Source organism: Delphinus delphis, chromosome 18 (genome assembly GCF_949987515.2).
Source record: "Delphinus delphis chromosome 18, mDelDel1.2, whole genome shotgun sequence".
Taxonomy (NCBI): domain Eukaryota; kingdom Metazoa; phylum Chordata; class Mammalia; order Artiodactyla; family Delphinidae; genus Delphinus; species Delphinus delphis.
Genome location: NC_082700.1, coordinates 32,199,730 through 32,221,734, shown reverse-complemented (window position 1 = coordinate 32,221,734; position 22,005 = coordinate 32,199,730). Strand labels below are relative to the sequence as shown.

At 37.2% G+C, this 22,005-nt stretch overlaps 1 protein-coding gene across 4 annotated transcripts in view; it reads left to right on the top strand.

Moving 5' to 3' along the window:
• The window catches only part of DIAPH3 (diaphanous related formin 3), a 546,819-nt gene that overhangs the window by 398,521 nt on the left and 126,293 nt on the right, over window positions 1-22,005 (top strand). For all 4 annotated transcript variants that reach the window (XM_059996017.1, XM_059996016.1, XM_059996015.1 and 1 more), the window contains 2 exons: window positions 15,637-15,732; window positions 16,249-16,305. In XM_059996017.1, the coding sequence (XP_059852000.1) occupies window positions 15,637-15,732; window positions 16,249-16,305 (153 nt within the window). The remainder of the gene's footprint in view (window positions 1-15,636; window positions 15,733-16,248; window positions 16,306-22,005) is intronic.

Here is a 22,005-nt window from a genome sequence, read left to right as displayed (position 1 = left end):
CTGGTATCGGTCCGTGGCCCAGGGGTTGGGGACCCCAGATTTACAGAATAAGCTGTGAAGCGCAACCATTTTGCTTCCCAGTGACCTGCAGGATATGTACCATGTCTTCAGGCTGAGGTATTCATAAGTTAATACAAGCTGTTTCCCAGAGTTTCCTTACTCGAGAAACATTGCTTTATTTTAGCTTATTGAAGAGGAAAATTAACCATTCCATAACAGCATGTTAGAAATATCCAAAGGAGTTTAAAGAAGAAATTTTATAAATTTTATAATTTTATAATTTATAGAATTAGTGTCAAGAACATGAATGGCAAAAGAACGTGGCACCAGCATCAAGGAAAGAAATGTTGCCCCACTGGAGCTCTCCAGTAGATCTGTAACGTTTCAGATAAAAGATACATTAGTTTTTGTTGTTTTTTCATTGGGGAGAATTTGTAAGTGCTAACAGGTTCTATAGGAAACTTATTGGATATTTCCCCAGTAAGAAAAGAGACTGGGAACTCAGTGCTTTGAGATAGAGAGATCCTTCTACGTATACCTGTCTTCAACAGCTGCCATCTGACTTTAACAGGTGGTGCCTTTCACTGAGATAAGGAACACCAGGACAAGATGAAGTTTGGGGAAAATGGTGATGAAGTATCTGTAGGACACCTGAGTTACCATGTCTAGTGAATGATTGGGTATGGTCTAGGGTGCCCAACTCATCCCAGTTTGCCTGAGCCTTTCCCAGTTTTAGCACTGTAAGCCCTGTATTCCAGGAAACCCCTTAGTCTTTGGCAAATGGGGATTGTTGGTCACTGTAGCCAGAGCTCAGGAGTAGAGCTTGTGCTCTGGTGATGGAAACTTGGAGTTCTCAACATGCAGAGCTGTGGGAGTTAAAATGCCAGTGGAGACTGTGAGGAATGGTGTACGTGTAGGCAGAGGAAGAGGAGCCGGGAAGAGAGCGTGAGAAGGAGTCGCCGTGGAGGTGGGAGGGGAACTAAGAAATTCTGGTATCATGAAGCCCAGGGAAGAGACCATTTCAAAGGAGAAAGGGTAGTCAATATTGTCAAATGCTGCCAAGAGATCATAGAATAAACAGACTGACAATTGTCCCATTGACATCAGCTCTAAGGAGAGAGGAGAGGGTTGATAAATGAGTATGGGAAGGGAGACTGAGATGTAAGAAAGGTAGTAGCTAGAGGGGTTTGGTGTCAAGAGGGCAAAGCATGTGTTTGAATTTGTTTAATTGTAGGTTGGGGAAGATGAGGAAGGAAAGGAGGTTGGGGAAGAATGATACTCAGTAGAGCAAGGTCCTGAGGGCAGCTGGAAAGAGTGTGGAGGATGCGATATCAGCACAGGTGGAGGAAGTTGTCCTGGAAAGTGACATGCTCTGCTAATGTGATGAGTGGGAAGGAGAAAAAGCTGGGCCCAGGTGCAGATACATTTGTAGATTTGATGGTAGGAAGTTAAGGGTTTTTTTCATCAAGTAGTTTCTATTTTATATATGAAATAGAGCAAGTGCTCTGCTGAGGAAGGGTAGTCAGTTGAAAGCCTTGAAAGAAGCATTGAAACAGCCCCTCTCAGGGAGTGGGAGTGAGAGCCTCCAGGTAAAACATAGATGGTGTGTTGGATAGTACTAAGAATCCAGTTGAGGTTGGTAGCTGTGACTATGTACCAGCCCTGATCCTGCAGTATTATTTTTCACCACAGTTATTCAGCAGCTAGTGTGTAGTGCCAAGAAGATAGAATTTTCAGTTCATTTAAGTTTCACCAGTAGTCTGAGAAAGGACCGTAATGGAGGAGGAAAATAAGATATTGGCCAGTGAACCGTGGTCAAAGTGATGAACCACGGATAGGCAAGGAAGTGAAGACAGTGGGGCCAGGGTGTAGGAGATTTCCGTGGATAGATGACAGGACGAGGGTTAGGGGGAGGGAGAGGGACAAAGAGAGAGAAAATAAGGACAGATGGCTTGTATGAATCCAAATTAATAGAAATAAAATAGTTGTGGATGGTAGTAAAGTTCAGATTATGGATGTGAGGGTGGGTGACGGAAAGTAGGGAGAAAGGATTCGTCCCTGGAGATGAGGGAGGTCAAGGAACTCATTTGCTGTTGGATTAGTAGTTCACATGGAGTTGAATTCATGCAGGATGATGGCAAGACTTGACTGACAGAGGAAGACTGAATCAGGTGACAAAGTCAGATGACAGAAGTATGAGAGGATGAGCAATGTCAGCTAGAAGGGGGCAGGGAGATCATCCCTCCAGTTTTCCAGTTGCAGTGAAAGGAATGTTCATTGAAGACATCAAGATAGTAGAGAAGTTGCTTATGTTAATAAATACTGGAAGAAATAGGGATCAGAAAGAACTTATCTCTTAGATGGAGCAACTGAGAATGATAGTGATAGTGGTTTGACTGGCCTCAACGTTTTAATCCAACTGTAGCAGTTGTCCAGTAGGTGGCTTGTAGGGAGGGACCAGGAGGCCACTGCAGACTGGACTGATTCTAGTATGTCCAGGTACTCCTGGTCCTGGGAGAAGGAGGATGTCTCTGGCCTTTCCCTATAAAGAAGGAGTCATCAGTGACCTGGTCATCAGTGACCTGCATCTCATTTATCACCTGGTTCTGGAGAAAGGTGCCTGGCTCCCAGTGAATTTGGGGAGGCCTAATCTGTGCTTGTTGGTTGAGTTCCCAGCTATGAAAGCCACTGTCTCTTTGTGCCCTGAGGCATTTCCTAAAGCAACTCTAAGTACAGCTCAACAAAGCTGAGGGTCTGAGTACTTCTCAGTTATCACACAACGCAGATGTGGAGTATCTAGAGGATCGTAGTATCAGTGTGTCACAATACAGAGGGTCAAGAAAAGTGAGTGTAATGGAAAGAATGTCAGCTTCAGAATCAAAAGATTTTGGTTCAAACCTCCCCTTTGCTACCTACCTGTTGTAGGGCTTTTGGTGCATTAATTTACCTCTGCGGACTTCAGGTTCCCTGGCTTTAAAATGGATCTGATAATAGCTACCTTGCAGGGCTGGGGACTTACATCAGAAAATCTAGGTAAAACGCTCCACACAGATCCTAGTACATGGGCATTCAATGATGTTTCCTCATATATCTAACTCACATTTAGTTTATGTTCTTTTTGTTATGCATTTTTTCTTTTCTAAATAAAATTGTTCTCAAACTTACCTAATATCAGTTTTTATTTAGGGGCTTCTATATTCATTTTGTCAGCTTTTTGTAGCTGAGGGAAAAACTTCCATTGTTCTATTGAGAGAGTTTAGCACATTTTTGCCTCCAGTTTCTTTGCAATTGTTAATGAGTTAATCAAAAGTTCAGTTGTCTCCCATTTTCTTTTCTTTTCTGTGTTATTTGCTTTCTCAAAGCATATGTCAATTCCTTTTCCTCCTCACTTTCCACTCATTCAGACTTGCCTTATTATCTTTTCTGACTTCCTTTCTTTCAAAAATATGTTGCTGTTAACCTGATTAGGATTTTAAAATATCTTCAGTTTGTAATATTAATGTCATAATTCCTGCATCTGATTGGGGAAGGAATACTATATTTGTGCAGAAGAAATCTGTATTTCTCCTTTGAAATGAACTGAAAAAATAATGAATACTTAATACTTGGACCACAAATTCATATTCGAAATGAACCTAGAACCTGAATCTAGTAAAATTACTTTGGGCAGGATTGGCAGTAGTGAGGTGGCACTTGACTACATTCTTGGCACCCAAAATACTAATACACAAATTTCCACTGTTTACTGTGCTATCTATAGGGTCATGTGTTTTAAAGTACAAATAAAACCTATCTTCAGAAATTTAAGTGCAAATACAAGTACAGGTACCAAAGAATAACCCCTGAAATCATCACTGGGCAGCCATAGCTATACCTCTAACCTACTGCCTCTGTATTAAGCAATTTCATACCACTTGGCTTTCTTTTTTGGAACATTTGTCATACAGGTAGTGACGAATTATGTGTTGAAATTGCCCTAAGACTGCAAGTCCCATGAGAACAGGGCAGAGCCTGGTTTCAGTGCCTGCCACATATTCCTTGGTGCACATTTGTAAGATTGAATTGAACTACAGACTTTATAGTTTTATATTTCCAACTACTTCCTGGACAAAAGAGTTTGACTGTTCTGCCAGCACCTCAAAATCAGTTCATCTAAAACCTAACTTGTCATGTTCCACATAAAACCTGATTTTTATGTTCTCATTTTGGGTTAATGATACCACTGTTTTCCCAGTCACCCAGGCTTGACACCTTCACACTGTGCCAGCTTTAATCATAGTGAAGTCCAATTTTGATTATTTCACACCTTTCAAAAACATTCTATGGCAGTTCTTCAGCCTTGAATCCAAGCTCCTTCAGCCTCCCTTCCTGACCTTATTTTCCCCTTCTTCCAGTATGCACCATATGCTGCTGTCACAGCATGACTGGTGGTTCCCTCTGGGCCCCATTCACTCTTCCAGGTACCGCTGGTTGAGAGTGGCCTCTCATGGCCTCAAGTCCGTTTGTCCCAGCTTCTCCTGAAAGAAAATTCCTGCAAAATCACCTCTATTCCCTAGCTTAGCCTCCCCTTGATTCTTGGTATTGAATAAGCATTTTTATTTTCTCTATCTGAAATCATTTCATTCTTTGTTCAAAAACTTCATGAGGAACAAAGCCATTGAAAAGTCTTTTCAGATTTTTCTAATATATGAAAATATTAAAACAAGTTTAAAATACATCTAATATATTTTCAACAGGAAGTAAGCAATTGCCGAGCTTAAGCACTGTCAGACTAATTTCTCAGGATAAAATGAAGCTCTTGTGGGTGACAAGTTAAACTTCTGCTTAGAATGGTGGTGTTCTACCGTGTAATTAACCTTTTCCTCTCTGGGTTACTCTGTGATTATAGGGTCATGGGTGTTCACTGTGAGTGATAGTCACATCTTGTTAAATGTCATTATCATTTCACGTCTACATATGTATGTAAATAGATACATTATTTTTCCCCAGACACTCTGTACTTTTGCATCTGAAGACCTCTGTTCAGCACACTCAGCCCTGTACAACACACAACCTTGGCAATGTTCTTTTTGCCAGGGAGACAATACTGGTTTTAAATTTTGTTTTCTTTAGTAATTGTTAGAAAAGGTCACTGTGAACAAGCTAATCAGAGTTGGTCACTTGGATACTTACATGCGAGATATTTTAACAAACACTTAACACAGAAAGAATGATTAGTTAGTGCCTTTCTTCAACATCATGTGGTGGAGTAATTGCTAAGCAGGAAGTCAGGAAATTTATCCTCTGCTTTGTAGCTAATAGCCGTGAGTGATCATAGAAAGGTCTGTACTCAATGTCCTCATTGATAAGTGATTGGCTTTTTTCACTTACTATGTTTTGGATATGGTCCATATCAACAATTTAAATATGCTTCATTATTTTTTCCTCATCTCGGCATATTTTAGTATATGAATGTCATAGTTTATTAAGTCTGTCTCTTGCAGATGGGCATTTAGGTCATTTTCAATCACTTGTTATTATAAACATTGTAATAAACATCCTTGTACATATGCCCTTGCACTCATGAGTTACAAGTAAGATAATTTTCTTAGAAAAAAATCACTTCATCAAATGGTATGTGCAGTTTTATTTCTGATACAGATTGCCAAATTGCATTCCCAAGAGGTTGCATTAGTTTTATATTTCCACCAATAATGTGTGGAATGATCTGTTTTCCAACCTTTACCAATTATCCTCAGTTGTTATTATTGCCATGCTGATAGGTAAAAATGATCTCTCATTGATGTACGTGGAAAATCTTTAATTATGAATGACGTTGTGGATTATATCCTCTATATAAAAGCCCTATTTGTTTGTCTTTATGATGGATTCCCTGAACATATTATTTGCCTGATTTTTTGTTATTTTTTTATTGATTGTTGATTTTTTTTTTTTTCCCTGAGTCATAATGTTCTTTATTTCAAGAAAATCAGTTTTAGGGAATACCTGTTTTCAATTTTTTTTTCCCCTGGTTTCTCCTTTCATTGTTTATGTGTAGACTTTGTTCTTATTGTTCTTGTGATTTATAGACATTTATTATAGTACAAACTATATGACATTTGGGTATTCAGATTTTTCCCAGGAAAATCGTCTCCTTTCAGAACCAATGAAAAATATACTTTTCTATACTGTCTGCTATATTTTACAGTTTAATTTTTTCATGTTGAAATAGTTGATCCACTGGGATTTATTTTGGTATAAATAGCAGGGTGGGATCCAAATAAACTACCATCATAGTAGTTATTGAATCTTTTCTTATCCTCTACTGATTTGAAACGCCACATTTATCATGAATCATGAATTGAGTTTTCTTAGTCAATGTGAAATTCAACCATGAATTTCGTTTCAATACTCAATATGAATTGCCAAGAGCAATATATACTATACATTATTTTCCAAGCATATCTGACAACAGAACCGCCCTACTTCCCCCACAGTACACACACATGGACACACACACAGAGCTTCTCATGGGTCTAGCGTTCTGTGGTACACATTTTGGGAAATTCTGTCTGTCTGATTGAAGTTGTGTTTTGGTGTATTTTTTTTTTTTAATGTTGGATGTCTATTTAATACAGCACAACTAAGTTTTTGCTATAATATTTCGTAATGACAAACTCATTCATTGACTATATGGTTTCTTTAAATTTTGTGCCTTAAGTGTGCTTACATTCCAAAAGTGGTTATGCCCTTTTTATTTGAGAGGAGAATTAAGTGAGCAGACAAGTAACTTATTTTTCTGGAATTTGGTCAATTGTTTCTATTAGTTTTTAAAATGAAAGAACTTTCATAAAAAATTCCAGAAGAAGGTAAATTAGATATCTTCATGAGTTAAGCTGAATGACTATGATGCCAAAATCACTTTCTTACAACAGAATCTAGATCATAAGAAATCTGGAGATTAAAAGTTAATAACAATACACTTTGATTTATATATAACAGTATATTTATTTTACCCCTTTTTCTTGGTGGTTTGTATAATTAGAATAGAACCATGCTTTATATATGACATCCACTAATGGATTTTTTTTTTCTTTTTGAGACTGGAGAGTTCATATAAGAAAAATTCTTTATTTTACAAATATCTCTATAACTCTACTTACTATAAGACATGAAATCATTTAGATTCCAGTCTGAATACAATGTAATAGTATAATAATTATGGTTTACACATTCAAATGTATCTGCAAAATAGTTTTCACTGAAGCTTTGAAAAATATAGCCTTATATTTTATCCAGAGCAACTAAAAGAATGGCCCCGTGGTCTGTGCTCAGAGTTATGATGACTGTCACATGTCCAAGCATATTCAAGGTAGCGAGAAGGGGTAGCAACGTGCGATGGCAGCCACAGCTGTCACAGCTCCGGTAGATATTCAAGATAGGAGGAAGGGGGAGAGTGGCTATCAGCATCTGCCTCTTCTGTTTCTAGCAGCACCATACAGGTGATCACTTACACTTTATCAGTCAGAAATGCATCATAGGGCCACCCTCAGCTTCACTACAAGGAAGCTTTGGAAAATGAGGTTTTAACTTTTCCAGCTTCTGTAGTGGAAGCAGACAAAGAGAGGGTAGGGAATGGATGTGTTGCACTGGCCATTCAGCAATGTGTGCCATATTAGTGAAAAAGAAGAGTCATCATAATATTAAAAATAATAGTAATATTTATTGAAGCCTTACTGTGTGTGAGGCATTATCCTAAGCTCTTTACATGTATTAGCTCACTTAATCCTCACAACAGCCTTTTGAGGAGCGTACTATTATTATCCCCATCTTATACAGGAGGAAATAGGGAGGCACAAGATGGTCTTTAAGGGGCACACAGCTGGCAAGAGCCAAGATTTAAGCCCAACACTTTGGCTCCTTGACTTTGCTCTTAAGTTTCTTTTGGAAAAAAGGAAAACAACCTTACTTCGTTGTAAAAGATGCTACATTTTTCCTTCTAACTTGTAACAGGAAATATATTTAATTCAAGATATGCAAATAATGAAGAATAGTGAATAAAACCAGAAATATTAAAGTATTGGGTTTCTAAATATAAAATTCCACTTCTCATGGTTGAGTCAGTCATTATAATATACAAGAGAACTGTTCTAATTATCATTTTATCAGTTAAATCCCAATGAAAATTGGCTAATTCCCTTGACTCAAATGAATTTTCAGTTTCACATCTAGATTAAGACATGTTCGAAGATGTTGTTTTGTGTTATTCCTGTCTTTTTGCTGTCTGGGTTAAGTAGTATTTTGAGCTTTGTTCTAGAAGGTTAAAGACTGAACTAGGTTAGCAAGTAAATCAAATACAGCTTTGTCCCCAGAAGGTCTGTAACTAGCAGCATGAACAGTAAATTCATGTAATTTTGTTGGGGCAACTGTCTCGTGTTTCTTTTAGAAAGAGGTGGGTTAAATTCTGAGTCTCTGAATTTTGAGTATCAGCTGCGCACTTTCAACAATTCTTTGGAGAAACTGAGCTTTCCTTCCCTATCCTCTTGCCAAATTCCAGGTGGTTATTATATGTCTTACTACTACTAAAGTCATATCAAATGTGATGAGACTTAAAGAAAGTGTGCCAGAGACTGTGGGAGTGAAAAGGGGAGCTCTGGAAGCACGTGCAAAGTGAACACAATGGAAAATGGTCACAGGTTGAGAACAGTTGGTTCCTCCTAAAATCCCCTTTGCATATTAGCTTGCCATGTGGCTTCCCCTCAGCTCTTTCCTTATGTCTACACACACCCTTCCTAACAGAACTCATGCTCTGCCATAACATCAGTAATGACCACAGCAAAGATTAATTGTTATTAAGTTCTTATGATGTGCCAGGCACTCTGCTGAGTGTTACACATGATTTATCTCCTTTAATCCTCCCAATAATATTATGAAGTAGGCGCTATTATTAATCTCACATCAAAGTTGAGGAAAAAAGAATGGAGATTAGTAAGGTTAAGTAATTTGCCCAAAGCCACACTGATTTCTAATTGGAAAGCCAGAATTTAAATACAGGTTGTCTAAATTCAAAACTTGTGTTCATTACCATTTCACTATGTTTATGTTCTTTTCTATAGCTTCCAGTATGACCAGTATGCTTCTAAGTTCAACTTGTTAGTATAATTAATTCCTCTCCCCCAAGTTTTAAACCTGTGAAACCATCATCCTTCTAGACACCTTTAATCACCTGCAGTTGGATATCTCATGAAGATCTCAACATATCCAAACTGAATTCTTCTCTTGTCTCAGCCCCATTCTACCATGAAACAAAAATAATTCAGTACTTGGTGAATAATACCAGCATATATCCAACTGGCTGAACCGGATACTTGGAAATTAGCCTCGACTTCATTTTTTAGTACTCACATCCACGCAGACCAAGATTTTTCTGTTTTTCCTCCTTTCTCTTTTCCTTTTTCACCACTTCTGTTCTTTACCTGATTCCCACAATCGCATTTTGCCGGGACTTAAACCAGGAAACCTGCCTTCTTCTTATTTTCCTTGCCCTTTGTCTTGTCTCTTCTCAGAGTGATCTTTGTAAAGTAGAAATTTGACCATGTTAATTCTTCATTTAAAATAACTTAATGGCTCCCTTCCAAACTCCACAGTCTGGCATGTTCTTCAGCGCTTGGTGATTTGGCCACTACCTGTCTCCTCAGCATCACCTCTCAGTAACCCCTACTCTAAGCTGCCCTCCATTCCCATGGACATGAGAGTTCTCCCAAGTGTTTCATGTCCCCTGTACAGCTGTTCTGTGAACTCTGCAGGGCCTTCCCTCTTCAGGAAGCTCTGGCAAATGTAAAGACTCCTTTAAGTCTTAGGTCTTCAGGAGGCCTTCTGTGACGGTTTTCCCTTCTCCCTCTGCCCTATGCCAGGTGTCCTTCCTTGGTGGAGATCTCCATCACAATGCTCATCATTGTATATTGGACCATTTGTTACCTGTCTTCTTCCCCTTGTCATAGGAAAGCACGTTAAGGTCAAGAAGCAACCTCTTTCTCTCCTCTTCCTCCTTCTTGGTTGCCTCTTCCTGTCAGGAATTTTTTAGTTTCTTTGTGTGTATCAGTGTGATTTCTGCACATTCCTAAATGAAATACAGTAGGCTTATAGCAAAATAAAATACACTCTCCTTCACCGTCTCAACTTCCTCCCCTTTCCCAGAGGCAACCACTTTTAATTCTTAGTGGGTTTTTTTTTTTCTGATATTTACCTCTTCCTTATTTCTAGATAATGTACTTAGATTATTATTTGTCAGTTTTTCATTTTAGTCATTGAGTTCCTAAGTGGTAGAAGGTTTAGTTCCCTTATACCCTCTCCCCGCTTATACTTTCCTCATATACCCCTTCTCCTTTACCTCTGCTGTCTTCACATTATAATTTTATCATACCTGATGGTCAGACGAATAGCCAGTGTTTATAATAGTGCAATGGTGTAAATATTCCTCACCCCTCCAGTTAACATGCCATGATTACTTCCTATTGGACAACAATATTATTTCTAGGTTTATACTAATATTTTTTTTTAAAATGTGCTGGGTATTTGTGTATATATACCTGTCACTGTTTTATCCAAACTCTCTGACAGGTCTGTGAAATAAGGAACAATCCTTTTTCCAAATGGTCAACCCAGCAGATTTGCTTTTAGTTTCTCAGCCACTGTTCTCTCCTATGGCCCAGTTGTCTCCCATGTGATCTCCTTAGCAGATCCCCCTCTGCCTGTCCTCACATCCTCTTGATTCTCCTTTAAAAATATCTCATCCCTACCTCTTCCTTCTCCATTTCCCTTGATGCTGTACGACTTCTTAAAATACGATTTACAAATTAAACAAGGTGATATGTTATTCACACAAAGCACAGCTTTGACTATTGCAGTTAGTCTATTTATTTAAAAGAGTTTTAACAGCAGGAGAGAGACTATAATAAATATTTTGAATATCAATTGACTTGTAGTTAAAGAAGTTGAATTCTAGTCTAAAATAAAAATGGCTAGTTTTTATTTCTTTGGTTTGTATTAGAATAATGTAAATATGAGTCCTTTAAATACTTTATTGTACCTCACTTTTGTTTTTATTTATAACTTTTGCCTTTGAACCTGCTATCTCTTCTGCCAGGTATGCTGTTTCCTCCCCAGTCCCTGCCATGGTCAACTTCTGCTTGTTCACCAGGTCATAATTCACTAGGAAAACTTACATCTCCGATAGAACCCTCCCATACCTACCACACTGTTCTGCTTCTGGAGAACTGAAAACATTTCTTGTTAATTCTTGGGATCTCGATGTCCTTCATGCCTAGTAATGTTCTGGCGCATCATAGCCCTCAATAAACATGTGTCAAATGAATATTCTAAATGCATTTTCAGCATTTGGAAAAACATCTTCATTTTATGTCTCCATCTTACACATTGGATTGTTTTAAGAGTCTACCTGTATTTCTGATCAGAGCTTCCCTTAGAAATGATGTTATTAATCACATATGCTATTAAAGAGTTATTTAATTTATAATGGATCTAAAACAATGCTGAAAACCTAATCAGATATTACATAAACTTCCTGTAGTGCACTATGGAGTTCATTTATGAATTTATTTCCCAACATTTTTTATCTCTTAGCAATTTACCACTGCTTTCATTTGTATGATCTCATTTGATCCTCTCATCAACTCTAGATAGGTATTATCTCTATTACACATGTCAGGAACATGTAGCCAGTTGACAGCTCAGACTAGAATGCAGATCTTCGTTCTCTGATACACTATTCTTTCCATTGCGGGAGTGGGGAATGAAGGCCAAGCAAAGCCATTAGCTCTGGGGGACAAGACCAAGGATAGAAGTTCCAGGTAGAGACTGATGGATGGGAGAGAAAATGTTTGTGGAGAACCACAGGCAGTTGCCTTTAGCTGAAGAACAGATTGTGATGTTGGAAACCAGAGATAAGATTTAGAAAGCAGTTGGAGTCAGTGTCAGGGCCAAGAGAAAGGGTTGGGACTTTATATTGTGGGAAGTGAGTGATATTGAAAATTTGTGACCAGGGGATCATAATTCCGCTTTAGTGCTCTATGGGATGAATTAGAATTAGGGAGAAACGAGAAGCAACATCATTTTAGGCAACTCATGCGATATTTCAGGTGAAAAATAATTCAGTTCTGGACCACCAACATTAAGTTTAGTCAGAAAAGGAAACAATGGATCACTTCTTGGGATACTGGCATGTACATGAGCAAGGTTTGGCAACTGAATGGTTGTGTGAGCCCAGGGAAAGGAGGGAACAAAGCTGTGCTGTTTACAGTGATGGTGGGAATGTGCTCCCGCTGGTTCCCTCCCCATCGTGACCTTTATTCTTCTACGTGGTGACTCCTTCCAGCTGACCACGCTAGTGCTTCATTTGTTAATATAGTCAGCATACGTTAATGAACACTTTCTTTGCTAGGTGTTAAAGATAAATGGAAACCACAATCCCTGCCCTCGACAAACTCTCTGTGGTAGAAACCATCAAGTAAACAATATTGTAAAGGATTTATTGCTATATGTACCACAAGTCATTAGGACACAGAGGGGCAACCAGTTCAGCACACACAGCTCAGGAAAGGATTCTCAGTTATCTATCTTGAAGGAGAAGGAGTTAGATTGGTGAAGAAAGTGGGAAGGATGTTCTGTGTAAACAAAACAGCATGATCAAAGGTGTGAAATTGGGAACGTGGAACTGTGATGTAAGTTGTTTAGTGAGCCTGAACATGTCAGCATCTATCTCCTAAGAACAGTGACATTATCCTCCCTGATCATAATATAATTATCAAACTCAGGTAACCAACATTGGTACAATATAATTACTTAATACCCAGCAAATTTAAAATTTGTCTAATTATCCCAATAATGTCATCTGTGACTTTTTTATAATCCGAGAGCTAATGGAAGATTGTGTGTTGCATTTAGTTGCCATATCTATTTAATCTCCTCTAAGCTAGAATGCTGCTTCCCTAAGCTTTTCTCCTCTCTTTCTCTTGCTTGGTCTTTCATGATATTGATGATTTTTAAGAAACCAGACCAGTTGTTTCACAGAATGTCGCTCACTTTGGATTTGTAAGATGGTTTCCTTACGTTTAGATGCAGGTTAATTTTTTTTGTTGTTTGTTTTTTCTGTTAAAGATGGTTTTAAGCTTTTGTTTATTTATTTATTTATTTTGGCCATGCCGCACGGCTTGTGGGATCTAAGTTCCCCAGCCAGGGATCAAACCTGTGCCCCCAGCAATGGAAGTGCATAGTCCTAACCATTGGACCTCCAGGGAATTCCTAGGTTAAATATTTTTACACAGTTTATATTGTGTCCATCTCAGTGCATCACTTCAGGAGACAATTATTGTCAGTGTGCCCCATTACTGGTGATGTCAAATTTGATTAGTTGGGTAAGGTGATATCTTTGAGATTTCTCCATACCACGTTCCTCCATAACCTTACATACAATGGGTTTTGTAAACATTGATGATTTCTGCCTAATTAATTCTCACTGTGTGAGTTGTGATATGGTGAATTTTCTGTTTCCCTTATCTATCTCTTATATTAATGGAACTCGGTCCTCTTTATATCTTTGACATCTATTGGTTCACATTCTTATTTAAAGCAGAGCTTTTTCTTCCCCGATATTTAATAAATTTTTAAATTTTCAGCATCAGTATGGATGCATGATTCTTTTTTCCCGTGTGTAATAATCCGTTCCCATCATTACCCATTCAGTGCTCAAATTGTCCTAAATTTGGCCAAGGCTATCCTTCAGTCTGGCTCCTCTGCCCTTTTGATATATCCCTATCTGTCTTTGAGCACTTTCTTATTTTTGGCACAGTAATATTTTCTCAACTCATTTCATACTTTCTTGATCTCAGTCCTAGAATCAGCCATTTTTCTAAGTATTCCGGTTCCTATTAGTGAGTAATAATATTTAGAAACCAAGATCTGAGGGCCAGCTGTGCTCATTGCTACTGTAGTGTCATTACTTCTAGGCTCTTTTGGGCCACGAAGCTAGAAAAAGCATTTTTCTTAAAGCTTGATCTTCTATGATACCTTTAGATCCAATCCAGCACTTCATGGTTCTTCCTCTCCTTCTCCCACTCCATATTTGTATCTCGCATCCCACAGCAAGCATCCCTGTTGCCAACAGCATCAGCATGTTTACCCATCTGCTCAGGCTTATAATACACATGTAATACTTTCACAATCACGTCATCAGTACCACTAACAACAGCAAACTTACTAAAGAATGTTCAGTGTTTCCTTTTACTAATGAAATATATTCACAACCTTAAATATTTAGCTTTACCTGGAGTTCTTTTTAGAAAAAATATAGTTGAGTTTGAGTGTAAATTTTCAAAGATAGTTACTAATTAAAGTGTCTGAAATATTTGACGTATTTTAATTAAAATAGCCATCAAGCCACTTTAGAATTAAATTTACGTGTAAGTTAACAACCTCCAAATACTCTGTTTCTCACCCACCTGTTTTTGGATTATACCTACGAGGTTTAGTACTTCTCTAAAAATGAAACAGAACCAGATTGAAAAGGGCTGACACATGTTTATATTCACATATCTGTTTATAAACTGTAAATGAATGTGTTATTTGTACTCTACTGCATTCATTTGTCATCTGTTCCCTATAGAGGGATTGCGTTTCAAAAAAAGAAATAAAAAGTCCAGAGGAAAATAGTTTTCTAGTACTTTACACATGATGGTATACCAGACATACAATTTCATAGAGAATGCCTGAAAATAACTTCTCTCTAAGGGACAAAAAAAATCTTTGGCATTTTCATGAATTTAGATTGATCCAATAGTTTCTTTGAAGCTTTTTTTTTTTAACCACTTCCTTTAAATAACATCATTGACAACTGTAAATAGCTATAGATTATTACAAGATAACCAGACAGAGAGAAATGGCTCTATAACCACATCTTCATCAATTATATACAGAATATCAGTTTAAACTAATCATAATGTGATATAATCATTTAGATTTTTGAGAGCCTCTTTTGGTTTATTTTCCATTGTAGAAGACAAACTTTTCATACATTCTGTAAAAGTTTGCAGTGATTGTTCTGTGTCACCTAAAGTCTGGGGACAATTATCCTGATATGAAGAATCAATTGTTGGGAGCACGTTCACAGAAATTAGCCTGGAAATATAATTTTGTATAAGTTCAGACAGCAGAATCTCAATAACGACAACAGAAATACTCTCCCACACCTGGTCGATTTTAGAAAAGGAGCCGATGCCTTGAAAATAACCCATTTCTACAAGGGAAATGTGATTTATGATAACCTGAGACACAGATATGACTAGAACCACCTTCCATTTAAAGTTATTTTGCCCCCAGACTATAAAAGCAGTGCTCTGAAGTGAATCAGTCGAACTCGGTTGTCTTTAGTGGACAGTAACACGGACACTAATGAGACAGATTTCATTAAAAGATATTTGATTTATGAGAGAGTTAAGTCATATCATATTTTGAAATTGCTGGCTTAGTCCTGGCATCTGATCTTTTTTCCCCCTACCATACCATCACCAGTTTCTGCGCATGCTTTGACATTGCTATGGTAACCCCGAGGGCTGATGGAATTCCCTGCATCTCTTTTCACAGAGGGTGATGAGACAGGAGTGATGGATAGTCTGCTGGAGGCCTTGCAGTCGGGGGCTGCCTTCCGCGACCGAAGGAAAAGGACACCGAAGCCGAAAGGTGAACATTACACTTGTTTCCTGTTCCTTTCTAGGGGACTATCACAAAGAACAACCCCCCCCCCAGCACCCCGCGCACGCCAACATCCCCCCCCGCCCCCACTTTTTGTAATTCTTTTAAAGTCATGTGTCAAGAATGCAGAGCAGTGGGCAAAAACTCTTCAGAAGTTTTATAAGTTTGTTTAATCCTTCCCTTGCAAGTGTCAGAGAGAGAAGCGTTCCAGTTGGCCAGTGTCAGTAGCGCATTAACAAATCAATGCACTGAACCTGGAAAAGCCTGATTAGTGTGACAGGTCTCATCTAAAGAACCATATGTACCTTATCCCAGTGGAGTTCACAGTAGCATAATTAAATGAGAAGTAAAAGTCATAACATTATTGCTTCAAGTATTTCAGGGTATTGAAGCATTGCTTTGCTTCCAGAAATACTTAACCTTGGAAATACGTCGAATACTGTTATACTTCCTGAGATGAACAGACCTCTATATTAAGATTCTTTTATATATATTTTTTAACAGATATTCGGCGAAGTCTCAGTCCAGCGTCTCAGCCTGTTCTGAAAGTTTGTAACCATGGTAATAAACTGTATTCATAAATTGCACATTATCCTTATCTACTTTTATCCTCTTGATCTGTGATTTTAGTAGGTTGCTGTGAAGTTCTCGAGTTTCAGTATGACTAAAATAGTAAAAATGTGTGGATATACATATTTGCGATGTGATTGTGCTCTCATATTTTCCATCCTTCCATTATTGCCTTGAGGTAGTGTCGAGGATTCTTCTTTCAGGTCTCAAGTGCATGTTTTACTTTTAATATTATTGTTTGAAGTTGGCTCACACATTTCTGATCAGTGTTGTCCAGTGTATCCTTTCAAAAGCATTGTGCTTTCTTAGAACTATTTTAAGTAGTGGATTTGCTTTACATTAAGATACAATTTGAAATATTGAATTGTTACCTGTTTTACTGTACCGTATTTGCCAGTACAGTGTGAAACACTGTGACCAGCATTTTGGCAAAATCTTTAATACAGGTGAGCTTCATGTGATATTATTGTGGCGGGATGTGCTAGAATCACTAAAAAGAAGGTGAGTTAACTTAGTCTCCGATATTTATCTGAGACTGACTCCTTTCAGACATCTCTAACTGGCTCCTGAACACGCAACCTCATGGAGCCCTCTTCCTGTCTTCAAGATGCCATTTTGTGTTGATTGGGTTTTGTTTACTTTGGTTCCCTTTCCCTCACTGTTATGTGTTACAGGGTTCTGCTTACCTTTCATAGTCAAAGTCAAATTCATCCATCGTGATTGCCGTTTATTCAGTGAGATTGTTACCAAAGTTTACCAGATTTAGAAATGAAAAGATACTTGACAGATTTTTTTCGAGAGTTGTTTTGGGTACAGATGAATTACATTCTAGAAGTATTAATGTCTGACTGAGTAGAGAAACTTAAGTAGAATTTCTAGGATAACATAAAAAAGAGTATGCGGTAAATAAGAAAAAGACATGGATGTAATGATCTTTTAATAGCTGTGTAGATCCTGACTGCTCAAGGTAAAGTATACATAATACATGCTTAATAAATGAGAGAAAAGGTAAAAATCTACACCAAAATTTTAAATAGATCTTTTGACTTTTTTTCAATAGTATGTTTTTATTGTTTTGCCTTTTCCTAGTCTAACAATAGGAAGAAAAAATTGTAATAAGTCAGAAAAATTCATTGTGGATAATTAATCCCTAGCTTTGGGTTATTATTTAGAGTCATTGTGATATACTAAATAACGGCAAAAACTGTAGAGGACAGAGAAACTCAGAGAGACTGAAAACTTTCTTAGAGTACAGAGCTTTTTAGTGACACAACCGTAATATAGTTTTGATTTCCATCATGTTTCTTGTTTGATTGAATATAGGTACTTAGATTTTTTAATTATTATTATCAATACAATATATGAAATAAACAACTCAGCCCCCATTGTAAGTCATTAAAGAAAAGACCCACAGCCATGATATGATATGATTATAATGGCATACATATACCCATGCTGTGTTTAATTTAAAATAAATATTTTGGCCATTTTGTAGAGGGAAATTATTTAAGATAAGTTTGTGTACTGGCCTTGAGAAACACAGTCCTTCTGTGACTGTAATGTTAGTAAAGTGTCCAGGCTACAAAGGTTCATCTATAATTGTAAATTGTGATACTTTTGGTCCAGATGAAAAAAGCAGGTGAGCATTACATTTCTATCTCTACCAAGGCCAATGTAATATCGTAAGTTCTAAGGCTTTTGTGATAATTAAGCAAGTAGATTATACAGCAAACCAAAGGAGATATACCATAAAGATCAAATTCTCTGTTCTAATAAAAATGTAGTGGATTAAAATATTTTAAAAACTTATTTTCATTGATATTTCTTTTGTTTTCCCTTTATACTTCTAACCAAGTGAAAAAAATTCAAACCACCAGACTAATCTTTAAGGATTATATGTATAAAGATAGATTTATCCGACTAGACATTGAAAAATGCAGAATTTGGTTAAGGACATTGCAACAAGCATCATGCATATTTTTTAGAAAAAGGTGACATTTCAGAGTTCATTTTGAAATCTTTTTCTAAAAATTAGTGTGTTTTCACTGAAAGTACTAACCCTACAACTGAACTATGCAACTGAAATGTAAAATGGAAACCCTGTTTATTTTTTAATTTGCTTTCATGTACTTAAAACTAACACCTGATATTTATATTTTCTAAAAATATATAGTAGTTGATATTATCTCATTAGTTTTAAAAGATATATGAGATTTTCTACAATTATTTTAAATTTGTTTGCATCCTAAATAAAATAATAATATTAATAGTAATAATAATAAGTTAATATTTACTGTTACTTTGCTTGAGTTATTTAAGTTAAAAGCCAAACAATATGTTGAAATGCTTTATACATATCCCATTTAATCTTCTCAATAATCCTATTAGATAGTCAATGTTTTTATCTCTATTTTATAGTCAAAAATAACCAAGGATTGAACAGGTCTGATAGTTTGTGTCCAGTCCTATGACCAAATTTCAAACCCAGGTCCATCTGACTTTTGAGTCCAAGCTCTTAATCTCTCTCCCACATCATGCTCTGACTACAACTGCTTGAATCCCTATCTTTTCCTCTTCCCATCATCTGGGTGGACCACGTGTGTACATTTTTTTCTCTTGTGACATAAGTTCGAGCTATTGAGATACACCCTCACACCCTCTCAGAGGTTTTCTAGCCTCTGGTCTATCTTCTCCCTTGTTCTCAGATTGAACCACTAGATAGCATTCTTTTCTTTATCTGAGGCTTGGATTACAAGGATAAACCACCTTCTTGAATGAGGACCACTATTTATTTCTTTTAATAAACTCTCTATTAAAAGATCTAAATTAATCTAATAAGTTTATACTCTGTTAGAAAGATCATGGAAATTTTAGATTATATATAGATTATAAATATAGACTTAGACTATATATGTGTGTGTGTGTGTGTGTGTGTGTGTAGAGAGAGAGACAGAGATCATCTTTTATTGCAGAATGAGAAAATCCTGATAAAGTATCCTGTGAGACCTTGGGGCTAAAATATCACGGAATATATTTTGGCAAAAGATGACCTCAAAAGTACAATATTCTAACTCCAGAAATTGTACACACTGAATAATTCAGCCCTTGTGTTGTGCTCCAAATCTCTACCCAAAATACTTTGGTTAAAACCTTTCCCTGTTTTATCTTTTGCTTTGTCTGTTAAGACCTAGGAAGAAATTACGTATTTGGTATTTTTCCTTGCTAAACCTTCACTCATTCATTTATTTAGCAAAATGTATTAAGCACTTGCTGGGCACTTAATATGTAGTGATTCCCTCTAAGAATCCACTATCCAGTTGGGAGACAGATGAGCAACAATTCTCATATATCTGATTAATGCCAAGATAGCGGTAATGCACAGAGCTTTTGGAACACCAAGAAGTCTGAAAGACCAATCCAGACTTTATGAGGACAATTCAAACTTGGCTTCTAGAAGGACCTGAAATCAAAGCTAAGTTTTGAAGGATAAGTAGAAATGAGGCAAAACCCTGAGGGCAAACGTGAGCGAAGAAGGAGAAGCAGCATGCACACACTTTCCCAGGAGGTCTTTTCTGAACCTTAGTCTGAACCCTGTAAAACTGTATGCTCTTATAAGCACCTATATGCTCTTACTAGCATCCTGGTTTTTCCTATTATGCAACACACATTTGCCTTAAAATGTTCTTATTCAGTGTCTGCCACACTACTCCTGAGATCCATCAGGGTGCAGACAAGACAATAAAGGAGGGTTTCTGGCTTGTTTACTGCTGTAACCCCAGTTCTTCCATGGGTTGGTGCCCGACACATGGATATTTAGTAAGAATGTGTTGAATGAACAGACATGCTTATGTTTAGGCTTGCATAGAACAATTAGTGTACATTGAGCAAAATCGGGTCTGCGGTTGTCACCCAAATAAGTAGGACTTAGTATGCCAATTGCTAAAGCTCTATCTGTAGCTAGAAGGAGTTATCCTTCTCATCTTCTCCCTAATATGTTATCTGTCATCAAAAGGAGATATTTGATCGTCACAGGTTTGAAGGTTGTTGCATTAGATGTGAAGGGTTAGGCTCAATCTTGATTGGATTATTTACTCCTTAGCAGTGGAGAGTTACTTATTAATTAGATTTCTTTCCCTTGCTTAATCAAGCAAAGTTTAACAACAGTAAATAAATGAAAGCATCTGCTAATGAGTACAGGGCATTATCTCATTTCTTTACTTAATACAGTGCATTTGAAATCTAAAGATTGTCTATAGTTTGTAGAAAATAGTAAGTCAAGATAATCAAAATATTTATTAACGGATTTTAATAAAATCATACCATATTTGGGTGTTGGGAAATCAGTGTTAGTGAATCACCTGGACTGGTTAAAAATAAAGGACCAGATAGGGAATAAGTATATTGAGAGTCTGATGCCAGACCAAGAACTTGGACTACTGAGGTTTTTGAGCAGGAAAATGACAGGTCTGAGCAGTTTGTATGGAATCAAAGTGACAAATGTTAGAGAGAAGAAAGAATCGAAAGGACTTTTGTAGCCGCTTTGAGCCGACATGGTTTGGCTGCAAGGAATGGGGAGAGTTAGAGAGCTGATCAAGGTGCGAGGGGAGAAGCCAAGTCTAGAGCTCTGTGTTGATACCCTCACAAAGACTTGCTAACACTGCATAAGCAGATGAGTTACCTGCAGGAAGTCTTCAAAGCTAGAGAATGCAAGTCAAGGACTGAGCCTTAGGAATGGATACAGGTGAGTAACAGAGTGAGTGAGAGACAGAAAAAGGATGAAGATGGGAAGGATTGCATAATAGTGGAGCCCACATTATGAAGGTTGAAAGAAGACTTTCAAGGACTTGGTATGCTCCAAGTCCTTGAAATGACTTGGTATGACTCCCATTTCTTTTTCTTTGGTTGTTTCTTTCTTTTTTTCTTTATAAAACTGAGTGGTATTACCACTGAGTGACTAGTGTTTTTCAGGGTACAGTGATTTCTACTCTCTTCAGGGACTTCTTTTCCCTTGTAGACTCTGTAAAATGTTTGTGACAAAGCTTTCACAAATATGAATTGTTCGGCCACACCTTATGGTGCATCTGCCTGCAGTTTGATTGCATCTCATTAGATGGTTCTCTTTTCATTAAGTGGTACAGTGGGATTTTTTTTTTTTTAATTAACTGGATATAGAGTAATCAGAAAGAATTCTATAAACTATATGCAATTAAAATCCCTAATGATAAAACTATTTAACTGTGACAAAATAAGATAAAACATAATCAAAATTTTAGGCAAACAAGGATTACACATTTTCAGTGAGCATCCATAACCTAAACAAAATCTTGCTATATTATCTTTACACCAAATCAATTCTTAATAGCCTTAATTTGGATTTGATTATCTATTTTGACTCTTCCACTTATGTATGGAGCTTTGAGAGATTTTTATAGAAATAAGATTGTATTGCCTCCAGGCACAGCTGCTTTGCCACTCCAAGACTGGAAGTCAGAATTAAATGTGAAGCTAGGTAGATATCTTTGAATTGGCATTATTTCCCACAAAATAACACTAAGGGGGGCGCACAAGACAGGCTTTGTTGTTGATATATTAAGACTTCACACACAACCATCCCCCCTCCCTGCTTCACTCAGCCTTGGGTCCCCTTATTTCTTGACCTACCTTTTTCCGAAACAGCAAGAATTTGTCTTG